The sequence below is a fragment of the Megalops cyprinoides genome, chromosome 4, assembly GCF_013368585.1.
Source record: "Megalops cyprinoides isolate fMegCyp1 chromosome 4, fMegCyp1.pri, whole genome shotgun sequence".
Classification (NCBI taxonomy): Eukaryota; Metazoa; Chordata; class Actinopteri; order Elopiformes; family Megalopidae; genus Megalops; species Megalops cyprinoides.
Genome location: NC_050586.1, coordinates 18614453 through 18628346, shown reverse-complemented (window position 1 = coordinate 18628346; position 13894 = coordinate 18614453). Strand labels below are relative to the sequence as shown.

Below are 13894 nucleotides of genomic sequence, written 5' to 3'. Positions count from 1 at the left end.
TACCGCCATTACTCCACCACCATGTGCTCCGCGAGAGGCAGCAGGTGCTAGCTTTAGTAGCATCACCAGAGCAGGCACTAACCCGCCTTCAAATCTACTGTCAAGTCCATTGCCATACCAGGAGATTGCCAAACCAACTACTGGCATTTCTCCACAAGAAGAAACAGCAGGTGCTAGCACCGTCAAGTCCACAAGCAAGTCAGGAGATTGGTAACTCAGCTAGCGACATTGTGCCAAACAGCAAATGTTAGCAGCATCATTGGAGCGCAGACACCTGAACAAATAACTGTACCTTCATGTGTATGGCATATTGGCCTTGTGTGTTGTTGCTGGTATGGTACTTTGCAAATAGAGGGGCAGCATAATTGTTTGTTGCCTAGAGCGGCAGAAGTGCATATACCGGTCCTGAGTATACTCTTTCTAAAATTACCCCGCTTTGTCAGTTTGTGTTACACTGCTTATATTTTCTTTCTTTTTGTGTCATATGGCGTTTGAGAGAGAAGCTCTTATTTACACATACACTTTATTTTTTTCTGTTGATATACAGTATATACTTGCTTAAAGCAAATGTCTGATATTTGAGTAAACCAAGAAGTATGATTTAATAGAACAAAATAAGCCTCTGTATTTATTGTTTCTTTGTTCTCATATGTTCATCTTCTATGTTATTGGATGAAGGCATCATTGGAGAGTGTTTTTTTTGGAGAGATGTAGCCTATGCAAATAAGTGTGGGTTATTTGATTAAATGTTATGCCATCCTTGCAAATTATGCATTGCTTAGTCTATGGCTGTAGAATAACACAAAAGCTGCGAGTCAGCCGTCTTTGAGAAAAAACATTGCAATCAGAAATTTGTAATGCATTGATGGACGATAACCCAGTCACAATCAGAGGGACGAACAGGAGAATCAGCAATCAAGCCCAGTCTTGTCTCTTTTCATCCCTACAGCAAGACCAGCTGATCAGAAGTAGTGTGAGCTCTTGCAGCGTTCGTATGAAAGGCTGGGTTGCCAAATTTGAAAAGTACAAGGAAAAAAAAAATGTATTAAGTGTTTTAGGGGGATGCTGTTGGGTATTTGTAAGTCTGTTAACATAGCAGATCTGAATTATTTATTCATTCATTCATTTGAGATGAAGGCCCAGTTAGCAATGCATTAATAATATAATAATCTGCCCCTTAATTGCGTGGAAAATTTAAATACAACAAATAATTATTAATACATATTGGGATAAACCAGACAGGGGAAATATGTAAATGTGTTAGCTGTTTTGCATATGGTAAATACACATAAGCACTTTTATTCCCCATTATCTTTAGGGTTGGATAACCCCGTTTTCTTTTCTGGCAATAACCTAATGTTGTTCTTTAACTTGTAGTTACAGTGTAATTGCATCATTCGTGCATATTTCTAGGGCTGGTGAACAAAGCTCTTTGTCTAGCTCTGAAAGAAAGCCATGTTATCAGTCTCATTGTGGCAATAACTAGTTCAGATCGTTGGACAGACTGAAGTCAATGCTTTCATTTCCACAAACTGAAACCACAGAGGCAATTATAAAAACCTGATCGATTTTGTTAGACATTTGATGTCACAGTGGAATTGTTTCATGAGCCTGTCAATATTCTTAGAGGATTTCAAGGGTTAACAAATAAGTCAAGACAGACTACATTTGTGGGAAAACTATAAAGAAATAACTTTTAAAAATGTCCGATTTTCCTTAGAGTCTGGCCACAGTGGAACACATTATATGATTATTTATGTACTTGGCAGACATTCACAGCTGACATTTTACTTATTATCCAGTTATATAGTTGAATACTTACTGAAGCAATTCAGATTTAGTATATTGCTCAAGGGTTCAATGGCAATGCCCCAACTGGGAATCAAGCTTGCAACCGTTGGGTTACATGCCCAGTTCCACGCCACTCTGCTACACTCCAGCTCTTGGGATGTGGTGAAGGAGTGATGTCAGACTGTCCAAGCACTGATTGCATCCGAAAAAACATGTCCAGTTAACTTCCAATATATATATTAAAATAATGAGCCTTTGCCTTAATATGCAGGTCTGAACATTATAAAGAACAGCTTCTGTTAATCACATGTCCATTCAACATAATGGTTGGCCCAGCCCTGATTGACATTGACATGAAGTGGTGCTGGAGTACACTGACACTCAAAGGAGCCACTCCCTCCCTGGCACTGCTGTGTATGTTGAAGGAGGTCTGAGTTCCCATGACGTGGGTCCAGTTAATTTGATCTGCCCCGATCTTCTTCCCAAATGCACACTTAGCAGATTGTTTTTCGGTGTCATAAATATAGATAGATAGAACAAACACTGACGTTCTTTGTCCCATTGCCAGCGGTCTCTTGTTCCTAATTATCACATATTAGGATCTTTGCAAGTGGGGGTCATTCATTATCGATAACCAGTCAGAATTTGAATCTTGTTAAGTGACTAGAGGATGGATTAATATGATATTTGAAGCAGCTCTGCATTTATATACATTATCTGCTTCCCCTGATCACTGGTTGTGCAAAGAACAGTTGAATTATTAATGTTTCAGCTGCATTTCAATTAAGTCAGTTTATCTTCATGGTAATTTATCCACTTTAATATATATGTTAACACAAAACGTGATGGCCTTTTTCCCCACACAGGGCTGTTTTCATTATTGGAGTATATTATTGCATAGAATTTTATAACTGCTTCAAGCTACTGTTGTTTTTTTTTTTTTTTGGCCCCCAAAAAGCAAATTAGCACAGAAAACAAAGCATTAGAACATATGAGTCAGCACAGAGAGGGGCATTGTAACTACCGCATATTACTCTTTAGGGCATAATCACAGAGAATTCTTTTTTATGGGAGGTTTGTTAAGAACCACAAAAAAGAGGCATATTCAGAATACAGCATACTGCCTAGCCAACTTTGTCCTAAATCCAAGGGAGAGTTTTATTGTGGTTGTGGTAATAAAGGTAAAGGCAACAGCACAGGCTCAGGTCCGATCATAAATGATGCCCAAATGGGTGAGGCCCAGATTAATATTCCCCTCCACTCTGCTCTGGGCAGCATACCAGAGCTGACTGTGAATGACGCCTCTTCTACTGTAATGGAATTTTCTTGACCTGGCTGAAGTGGCGAATGGGGGAGCAACATAACAAGGGCACTGGAAAGCAAATCAGGGGATAATGGACTGGCAACCCTGGCTGCGGTGACAGGGGCAATCAAAAGAGGGCCACGGGTCCTTAGGTCATCCGCCCTGATAGGCAGAACCCCAGCATTAAGCACGTGATAAAGAAGAGCCATTCTGCATTTCAGATGCCGCAGAAACGCCCGCTGTAATCCCCGTTCCTGGGACGTGACAGATTGTGGTCATAACGCTCATATGTCAACCTCAATAAAGAGGCTCGAGGTTTTAATCTTTGCCAAATGGTGCCTTTTCAGCATGGCTGGATCTGCTGAATCCCCAGGACTTGCCGCTGATTCCTATTCATTGTTTACCCTTGGTCTCTGTCCATCTGGTAGAAAATCACAACAAAGCAGAGGAGGAGCAACACTGAATAAGAGTCTGAGAAGAATACGCCTGGTATCACAACACACGATCCCTCTTTTTCACCTTAAAGGTGTCAGCGGTCAAGCTGTTCTATGCATATGGCATCTCAAGCCATGTGTCGCACTGTCTCACGCATGTGTTGAACATGTGTTTTTCATTGCGACGGCTGCTCATTGTGTCATAACAGCAATATTGTTTTTGACTGTTTGATTGCAAGGGTGATAGCATAGATTTAGAATTCACAGCTTTTATCAATGCTGGCTCAATCAAGGTGAGGTCATAAATAAATTGAGCTTGATAATGTCGTCTTTATTTTTCATTTTAAATGGCAACCCCCGTATGTGGAATCCCTTTCTCTCATTTAAAGGTCAGAGAGACAAAGAGAACCCATAATTGGCATCTCTTTTCATTTTTTTGACTCCAATCATGTCTCAATCTGAGCATCAGCACAATTGAAGGACAGGAGCTTTTGGCAGCCTCAAAGAATATGTCATGGAATTAGATGTCAGTTGCAATGGCTGAAGTGCTCCATGGTGCAATCGTCTCTATCGGCGCAATGAATTAAAATTCGTGTTGTTATACATAATATTGTATGCAACTCATGTCATAGGTAAACCACTGTGTGTTCCCATGGATCTTTTTTTCCCTCCTAGCAGAGTCCAGTCAGTGCAGTGAATAATAATACACTGAAACTTCTGCTGCTCTGATGAGAACATCCTGTGTGTTTCAGAGCGGGAGATGCAATATGCTTTAATCAAATGCTAATTAGTGCAAGAGCTGCGGAAGAGAGAGGAAACATCTTGGCTTTCACAATATCAAGAATGCAAACAGTTTTAGATCTGTGCAGAGTAGAGGTGGCCACTGCTAGTCCATGTGAGAGCAATCCAAATGATTTGCGCCGATGTATTTGGTACATTTGCTCAAATGTCAGCAGGTTCGCCTCTTCACATTGACTGCCCAAGTGTGACAGGCAAACAAGCGAACCCCAGATGGTAGCTTTAGCCCAGGTCTAAATGCGCAGCACCTGTGTCCACTTGTAGCACAAAAAGAGCGGATGTTGTGTAAAAAAGGATGCTTCAAATGAACAGATATCAAATGAAAACAATGCTCCAGAGCTGTATGCCTGTGTTTAGAAATGGCGTCCAAACAGATGCTCTTTCCAGCTGATTAATCCTACATGTCTGCTGTGTGGCTTAGTAATGTTTTCTCTCTGTTGTTATTTACTCAAGGTCTCGCCAAGCCCATGGGTCTGGTAGAGGGTCCCGGAGGCCTTGGTCAGGGAGGGGCAGCCGCAACCCTGAGGGATGACAGTCATGAGATGGAGGGCAAGTACGAAGAATACGGCTACAATGCTCAACTGAGCGATCGCATCTCGCTGGATAGAACTATCCCAGACTACAGACCAAAAAAGTAGGTATTCAATTACTGCTGTTTGTTAGCTCAGACCCTTACTAAGTGCAACTTACACATAGTACCCATTGTACTGTAAGAAATTCAGCTGTGTGTCATGCTTAATAATAAAACAGCAGGGCCCCACCCAGGATGCATCCATGCTGCCATAGAGATAAGACACTTTTAGCGCACCACTACACGCAGTGGTATCCAAGGTAAATCAGAAAAGGTACAACCAATCAAAACATGAGAAGACAGGTGGGAAGAATATTTCCTTAAGCACCAAGGCATGATCATTAAGAATGAAAATAAAGTCAATTGTATGAAAGAGACAATAGAAGTACAGCCTAGATATTAATGGTCAGATTTTTAGGTTTATAATGTGGTGCAGCAACTCTGATATGGGGAGATTGAAAAGGAATAATAAGGCCATACCACTGGCATTTATATCAGCTTGGGGAACAAAAAGAGAGACCGAAAAGGAAAATCTGACAGCAAGAGATGAGACGTTCTTTTGCCTTTGTGAGAATACAATAGATTCGCTTCATCCCAAAAGCTTTGTTCTCTTTCCAAATCTGTACTTGTCTGCACATTTACTGAAAAAGGGAAAGTTAAATGAGAAAGACTAATTAATAATGAAGCAGAACGAAAGTGCTTATGGAAAGGGGATTTGGAGGAATTACTGTCTATGTGACAGAAGCTCTGAAATTTTAGAGGAAGCTGGTGTGCTGGTTGACTAAGAATTTCGTGTAACAGTTTAGCTGTTTTTCGGTGGTTAATTTTATGTTAGTGATGTTGCAGGCCCGTGTCTGGTACTCAAATTATTCAAATGATTTATACCCGATATAATTTGGACAGTTGTATCTTGGCAATAACACGCTCTACTAGTATTCCAGATAAACAGCATGTTTCGTGTCATCATAAGCAAGAATAGGTTTCCAGAGATATTTGAAAATATTGCTTATGCCCACATAAAACAAGGCTCATGATTATTAGGACACATTTTTGTAAATAGGCCAACAGACCAATATCAAAGCCATTCAGAGGCACAAAAGTAAAGTGCACCAAATATTGTCTAATTTACCAAACAACACAGATTTGTATACACATATTGATAATATTTGGTTAAATTTGAAATGTACTATCACAGACATAGAGATGAGTTACCTTTGTCTTGTAAATAATTAAAGTGAGCTTGTTCATTAACATCCTTCACAGGTATAGCCTATGGGCACTTCAGATATGAGCAATGCATTTTGACAGTGCAGTCATCCTCAGGTACATACACTATTCTTTTTAGTATGATAGAATGGGGCAGGTGTGATTGACAATATATACACTTGTCAGCTGGTACAGAGCAAGCCACCTAGCAGAATATAGTAATGCACTTTCTCTCATTGCTTTCTGTGCATGAGAAAAAAGCCTGCATGCAGGTCTTACCACCATCTACACCATTTCTTTTTTGCTCCCACTGAGACTCCAAAAATCATGTCACCTTTCCTATGGTTTTTGAGGAGCATTACTGGGAGTATGACTGTGTGATAGCAGAAATTCATATCACCACACAATATGGACAACTGGAAGATGTCTCACATTGGCTGGCCTGTTGCAAAATATGACAGTATTGTTTTTACAATATTTACGGTAATATGAATGAACAACAGTGGATCCAATGGATTCATCTGGCCTGTTATGATAACAATGGTCTGACACACACACACACATATGCACGCATACACGCGCGCGCACACACACACACACACATTTATTAGTATAAGCTGTTTCAATAGCTCCATATACAATGCAGCAGAGTGATTATTTCCAAAAACTGGGCAACCAACCAATAAGTCACATCTGTTCTTCTTAGAACATTTATATTCACTCACCTGCACAATATGTGCAGCATTCATACAGTCACATTTTTAAAAAGGGAACACAACTATGTTCATAATATGTTAAAATATCAGTGACTTGCTTTGAAGCACCAAATCAGTAGAACACACTTGAAGCGAATGACCTTATTTCTTCTTTTCTAGTGTGATAAGAGAAAGGTCCCTGATGTTTCTGTATACGAATATGACTGATTTCCCTTTGAAGATATTATGTTGCTGTAGCCTAAGAGGGGCCATAGGTTTCTTTAAAAAAATCTTTTTTTTTTTATTTTAGTAGCCCATGGGGAATATTTCAAATTGCATTTGGTCAGAGGCTGGGCTCGAGTAAGATGCCTTTGATGGGATTTTTCTTGGAATCTGTTTGGTATTACCTCTATTCTTGTACCCCTTGTGCATATTCTTAGATTTTTTTGCTACAGTGTGTTGCGCAGTAAGAGTGAATCTATGTACCAGTCTGTGTATTGCTGCCATTATGGCTTGACATTACCATAAGCTTGAATGTTACTGTAATGACTGGTTTGGATAAGGCAGCACTGAGATAGGAATGTGCATTTTGATTAATTTGATATTCGAATATTCTATGACTCCCAACATCAAATATTTGAATAAATGATAGCTACTTTCCCCCCTAGGCACTGTATGAAACTCTAATTCTTTGTAAGTAATGACTCACTGCAAAAATATCTCCATTCAGTCACACTTTAAAGCAAGAAAATTAGTAATATTTATGTGCAGGGTTCTTACACTCTCCTTTTAATGAATAATGATTAGAAGTATAAAAGTGGATTTTTTTGTTCTTGTTTGGGGAATTAAATAGCAATACTGATCTAAGTGATTAGTGACCTCATAGTCAAATATGCAAATAAGCAAATGTTCAGTCTCATTCCTTCTCTTATAACAGATTTTGAAAAATTGTTTGCATTTAAAAGAGACCCTGATGACAAACAATTACGGTATGTATGGTTGTCTTACAGTAGGAGCAGTGCATCTTAATATTTCCACCATCAATGCTTTGGATGCTGTCATGACCCTTTCTTCTCTGTTTGTTGAGTTTTTATGTTTCTTCTCTAAGTGAAATGGTCTAGTTTCAATCTGTAAGAAAATACATAACCAGAAGATAAAAAGTTTGACACCTCTCACTTTGCCATTACAAGCAACTGTAACAAAATATTACATTACAGACATGACTATGACTACAGACTATGGAATTAGCTAAATAGCCTATGTAAGGCTTAATCTAACAATGTTCCATTTGCCATGAAACATTACTTTTCAATTAGACCTGTCCACATTTTCTCTTGTGATAAAATAGACAGCAATGTAAACAATATACAGGTGATAGGTGGTAGAAAATGTTAAATGACAAAAACTACAGAATACAGGTTGGATAAGTCCCAGATGGGCATATGTGCAGGAAAAACAAGGAAAGGAAAATAATGCAAAATGAGACACAGTAGATAGATAAAGAAGGGAATTTCACTGAGTTTATCAATAATACTAATTAGACTTATTTTCATGAATGGAATGTACATATGGATGCATACATATGCATAATCCATGCATCCATGCATATTAGATTGCTGAAGACAATGTTACAGATGTAGGCAGGCAGAAACTTCGTATTGAAGTCTGGTGGATTTTGATGGATGTATGGGTATCAACTCTCATGGAAGAAACTGAGAAATGAGGACAAGTTTTTGTGGAAGGTGTCATCATTATTTCTCAGTGAGTTTTTTTTCCCCCACAGTATTCTGTGTTCTGTCAATACAGTAGGTTCAGCAGATGGGTATGGATAATGAATTTCTATTTTTCCTGCTCAGTAGTTTAACCTTTTATTGTGAAGTCAAGGTGATTGTTATGAGTTAAGATTGTTGGGTGTGTGCATAGAGGACAGACCCTCCAATCCTGAAAGAGAGGGTTTACAAAGGTGCCATAGTCATTGACCTAGCTATCTGACCTTGCAATCTGATTGGTCAGGGCTTCATGATAACATCACAGCTGGAATGTTCCAGCCATGTGATATGGACATATTTATCACTTTATAAACAGTATTAATCCACAATCAATAACAAACTGTTGTTCACTGAGATACACAGTATTGGTGTCTGATGTAGGTAACGTTAGCTAGCAGCAGCTGAAACAGAGCACTGATATCAAAGTTACTTCACTAACTGCAGTTAGCATTCACAAAAAATACTGGACCTTCCTTGCTCAAGGATAGTTAAGCAGCTATATACTTTTCCTTTGGCAAGAGCTAAATGAACAACATTTCTGAATTCATGGAAATTAACTCTCAGGTTAATTGTAAAGTTGCTTTTGCTGTATCAGGGTGTGTAGAACAATAAATCACCTTGTGTGGCCGAAGGATTCTCGAGGAAGTGGGTGCAGCATAATTTTGCATCTCTTCAGTTTCAAAAAACCAAAGATTTAAAAGTCACGTTTGGGTCTTCTAATATAAAATAGCTAGCTATTTATGTTATTGTTTTCAATTTCAGTTAAGACACACTGCAAATGTGAAAAAGCAGTGGCATTTATAATTTACGTAATCCTATAAGTGTTCTCAGGGTAGCAGGGAAATCATGTCAACCAGTGGCCACAAGACAGAGAGCTCCTTTCAGAGCTACTGGAAACTGTCCCTCAAGAACAGAAAGTGGTCAGGAAATGTATGTGTATATCAAAATGTTCACATATGTGCACAAGTCAACTTGTACAAAAGTGAGAAATACTCTGGCTAGGTGCTCTGGATGAAGCAGGAGGTGTGTCCTCTTTACCCAGCAATATGACCTAAGTTAGTCAACAGGATAGTTAGCTGACTGGATAGCTAGTTGGCATAGTCAATCTTTACATGTTGTTGCCAATAGCATAGGAATGGTTGGAAACAACAGCCTGTACCCTGGACAAAATGTTATGAGGACACCTGTTGGTCATTGTGGGAAGTAGCAGCCGAAACCCTGACAATAATACACTCAAGGGAATGCGGTACTGCAATTATTGTCACTTGGTAAGGCCATGATGTACCTTTATGACTTTATTTCAATAAATTTTCCCTAGAATTATATTCAAAAGACAGTAAGAGCCAGAGGGCATGAAGGTAATTGCCAGGCAGTGTGTGGACATATGTGAGTCTGAGAATTTCTTTTGTGAATATTTTGTGTTTTGTGTAGCAAGTACTATGAATTTCTTTGTATTAGATGAGTTGAATTTTGGAATCGCAGAACACTAAGAAAGTGTCATTGCAGTTTTATTTTTGGAGAGGTGTCTGTGCTGCATTTAATGCAGTTGACCCATATCTCTACCAGCATGGATGGAGTGTTGTTGGGTAGGTCATGCTTTTGGGTAAATCTACAAAATTTAGAATTCAGTTACTTTTAAAAAGCTAAAGTGAGTCAGTGATGCCTCTACTTCCATTGTGGGAACACTGTAAGTTTATTGTTGATGAGAAAGTCAGGATATGGCTTGAGTAAGGTAGCAGAGCTTTATTTTTCATTTCTATTTTTGATTTCATTGACTTTCCATGATTATTCATGCTGAAGCAACTGCGTTTTAAGGCTAGAACTAGAAAACGCTTAGTCTTTGTTTGACATGGCCTTGCAATCTTACTGTTCCATGTTTAGCCATGGACTTGATTTAATTTCATCCATTTGATCATGCAGAGTAGTTGTACATAAAAAAGTACAGTTACAGAACAGTTGTAAAGCAAAAAATAGCTTTTGGTGCAGTGAGCTTGCCAAGGTCACTGGGTTGTTAAAGCAGTAATTTAAATCTTTTTTTTTCCAATGAAATATTATTAACAAATCAATGATTGAGAACCACTGGCTGGTGGGAGATACTGTTGTCATGGAAAAGGTATACAACAACTAGGGATGCACCAATTTACCGTACATCAGTATTGGCCAATATTTGCCTTGTTGACTGCCATCGGCCTATTGGAAAATAAGATGACATTCACCGATGGCAGTGGCCGATGTTTATCTGTTGTGTCACATTAATATTGCGCTGGCTAAATATTGTGTTGGGGTCTGACTCGGACAACAGTAGCCTACCCAGCTGCAGATTCAGAGAAGATCCAATAGGTGGTACTATAATTAGCCTTATTCACATGGTGGCCATTTTGCTCTTACGTCACGCTCAGGGTGGGAGCAGGGTAACTCTTCAGTCAGCATCTATGTGGACCAAAAGTTTGAAGTGTGTCTGTATCTACCTTTTGAAGAAATAAAACAAAAATGGCCAGATGGGTCAGCAAAGATCCCTAAAAGAATTCAAAAGAGATACAGTTGCTGGATTTAAAGTTATATCCACTAATGAATGAATGATCTGGCGCACTTAACGCTAGCTAGTTAGCTAACTAATGTTAAGTTGCTAGCTAGCTAGCAAACAGTACTTAAGATCAGAAGTCAAAACCTTGGCTTGCAGCACAAATGTTTGTACATAAGAGACATGATGAAGCTGTATTGGTTTGATAGCTAGCAAAGTGCATGAAAGCCAAATTAGCTAGCTAGCTAGCTACTTGCTCATTCAGCTGATGAGTACAAATACCACCTTACAAAGACAAATCTAGCTAGCTAGCCACAGTACAAACAAAACAATAAATGTAACTAGGTAATTACTATCACGTTCCACTGACAAATACAAATGTCACCTCAAACAAACATATAGCTAGCTAGCTACAATAAAACCAACATAGAAATCTAGATAGCTTGCTAGCTAATTTGGCATTTTGCTCAGCTGTCATATTACTAAGAGCTAGCTAGCTAAAAATGTCAGTATCGGCATCAGCTATCGGCCAAATTGTTATTTTAAACATCGGTATCAGCCCAGAATTTCACAATCGGTGCATCCCTATCAACTGTTTATCTTGATATGAATAATGGCATTCTATACAATACTTCTGTCGCTGGCTGTTGTCTTGATAAGTTGGTTAACAATAAGGTAATATACATTGCTGAAGTGTGGTGAAATTGTTATTCATTGGTGTACTGGTTTTGGACTGGTTTCCATCTGAATGGAAGATTTATAGATATACAATGGAGTCCCTTTTTCTGTGAATAACGTCTCATTTAGTCAGACAGCATATTCTGAGCAGATGAGGCAAAACTGGTTGATGAGGTCATACCCCGCTGGGGGTAAGACTGAGGGGTGTCCTAAGAGAATAGTATATCATCAGAATACAGAGCAATTTTTTTAGTTTTATGTTTCTGTTGGAATTTTTGAGATGTCTGGGTTTTGTTGAATTAATTTGACAAGGGGCAAAGACAGTGTGAGACATGTGACATCTCTGGGTGTTTTTTTTTTTTTTTTAATTTGAATGTTAGTGATATATGACCATTAATGTTGGCTAAGGCAGAAGGGGGACTGAACAAGATTGCAATCTGTGTGATAAATGATTTGTCAGTTCCAAAATGTTTCAAGGCTGAGAAAAGGAAAGACTTGTTCGCTCAGTCCAAAGCATTTTCTGCATCAAGGGTTGTGACAAGTATTGGAATGTCATTATTTTTCAAAGATTAATGACACTGTAAAGTTGGCACAAAATGTCTGATGAAAATCTCCCTTTAATAAAGCGGGTTTGATATGAATGGATTAATGAATTGATTGTTGATTCTAATCTGGTTGCTAATGCTTTGCAGATGATTTTAAGAGCTGATTTAAAAAAGTGATAGTGGATTGCTATGAAAGTGTTCAGTGTATGCTGAATTATTTTCAGTATCTGATTCCGGGCCTTGCCATTTGTACCCACTGAGTTTTTGATCTCAGTTCTTCTTTTATTTTTTGCAAGCTGATTTACTATTAAGTATCCAGTCTTATTGCTGAATTCAAAGCAATTCTGTGTCAGTTGCATGGTGGTAAATTTAATTTCTGGTTATTTTAATTTTATTTAAATCACACCTAGATTTAAGTAGTTCAACATGGGCTTTTTTGAAAATCATGTAATAGCAATTTTTATTTTAATGCTTTTTCTTGTGTATGCACCCCATTTTTTGGAAACATCAATTGCTCATCAGGTTTGTCTCACTGCGACAGCCTGTGCACTGTGTGCAGGGGTGTTGAGGAGAAAATAATGCAATCCTCCCATACACTCACATTCAACCCATGGATATTTTCCACACAACAAGTCCCAGTGCACCACAGTGAAGCGAGTGCTCATTGAAGGATAGGCGCAACTCCACTGATGTCATCCATGCAACTTGCACGTACCTGATGAATTGCAGGGTGCCAGAGAATTGTGAGACAAAAAACTCTTGTTGACGCTCAAAGTGAATGCCTTGGTGACTGAACCACTCTGGCCTCTTCATTGCAATTCTTGATTCCCCCCTCTTATCCACATGACCACCTGAGTATCCCCTGAGAGCAGGGTACAGAATATTTCTGTGGTGCCATTTACAGAAGGGATCTCTCTTGTTTTTGGAAGCACTAACTAAATTGTTGTCTATTAAGCAGAGATGCACTGAAGCACTTCTTAGGAGGTAGGCGTAAGCAAGGCAATGTTGATTGAAATTTACAGCTGCATGGTCTGAAACTGAGATAGTCTGAGTACTCTCTTTAAGATTTTGTAGAGAATAGAGTAGTTTGTAAGGAAATAATCAACCCATGAATAGGATTTATGATGTGCAAAGAAGGATTATTCTTGTTTTTTTTTTTTTGGAATATTGTAACCTGTCATCTAGCACTACTGTAGTCTCTGAGGATTAATATGGTTTATAAGTAGTTACATTAGAGAGTTAATGGTTAGGACTATCCTGATGTTTTGAAAAAGGTACAGTGTTAATGTTTGGAAAAATGATAATTCTGGGAGCACACACCGGTGGTAATAAAATTAGCAAGTGTGAAATTTTCCTCAGCATTTTTCTATTGATAATGATATAAGGTACATTTTGGTCAGCCTTGGATATAACCTTCAGAATGTGTACTTTATTATTAAGTAATGATGCCATGCCTCTTTTAATTGTGTAATGTAATGAAACAGACTGGGATCCAAGTGCGGTGAATGGTCTTTAATAACAGAACCCAAAGTCGTGGTCTGGGACAAAACAGGTCTGCACCGGGAAGCAGCAATACGAAAATC

General features: G+C 38.7%; 1 protein-coding gene across 1 annotated transcript in view; it reads left to right on the top strand.

The window, feature by feature from the left end:
- The window catches only part of galnt9 (polypeptide N-acetylgalactosaminyltransferase 9), an 88705-nt gene that overhangs the window by 9547 nt on the left and 65264 nt on the right, over positions 1 to 13894 (top strand). The window contains exon 2 of the mRNA XM_036527922.1: positions 4780 to 4960. Within this exon, the coding sequence (XP_036383815.1) occupies positions 4780 to 4960 (181 nt within the window). The remainder of the gene's footprint in view (positions 1 to 4779; positions 4961 to 13894) is intronic.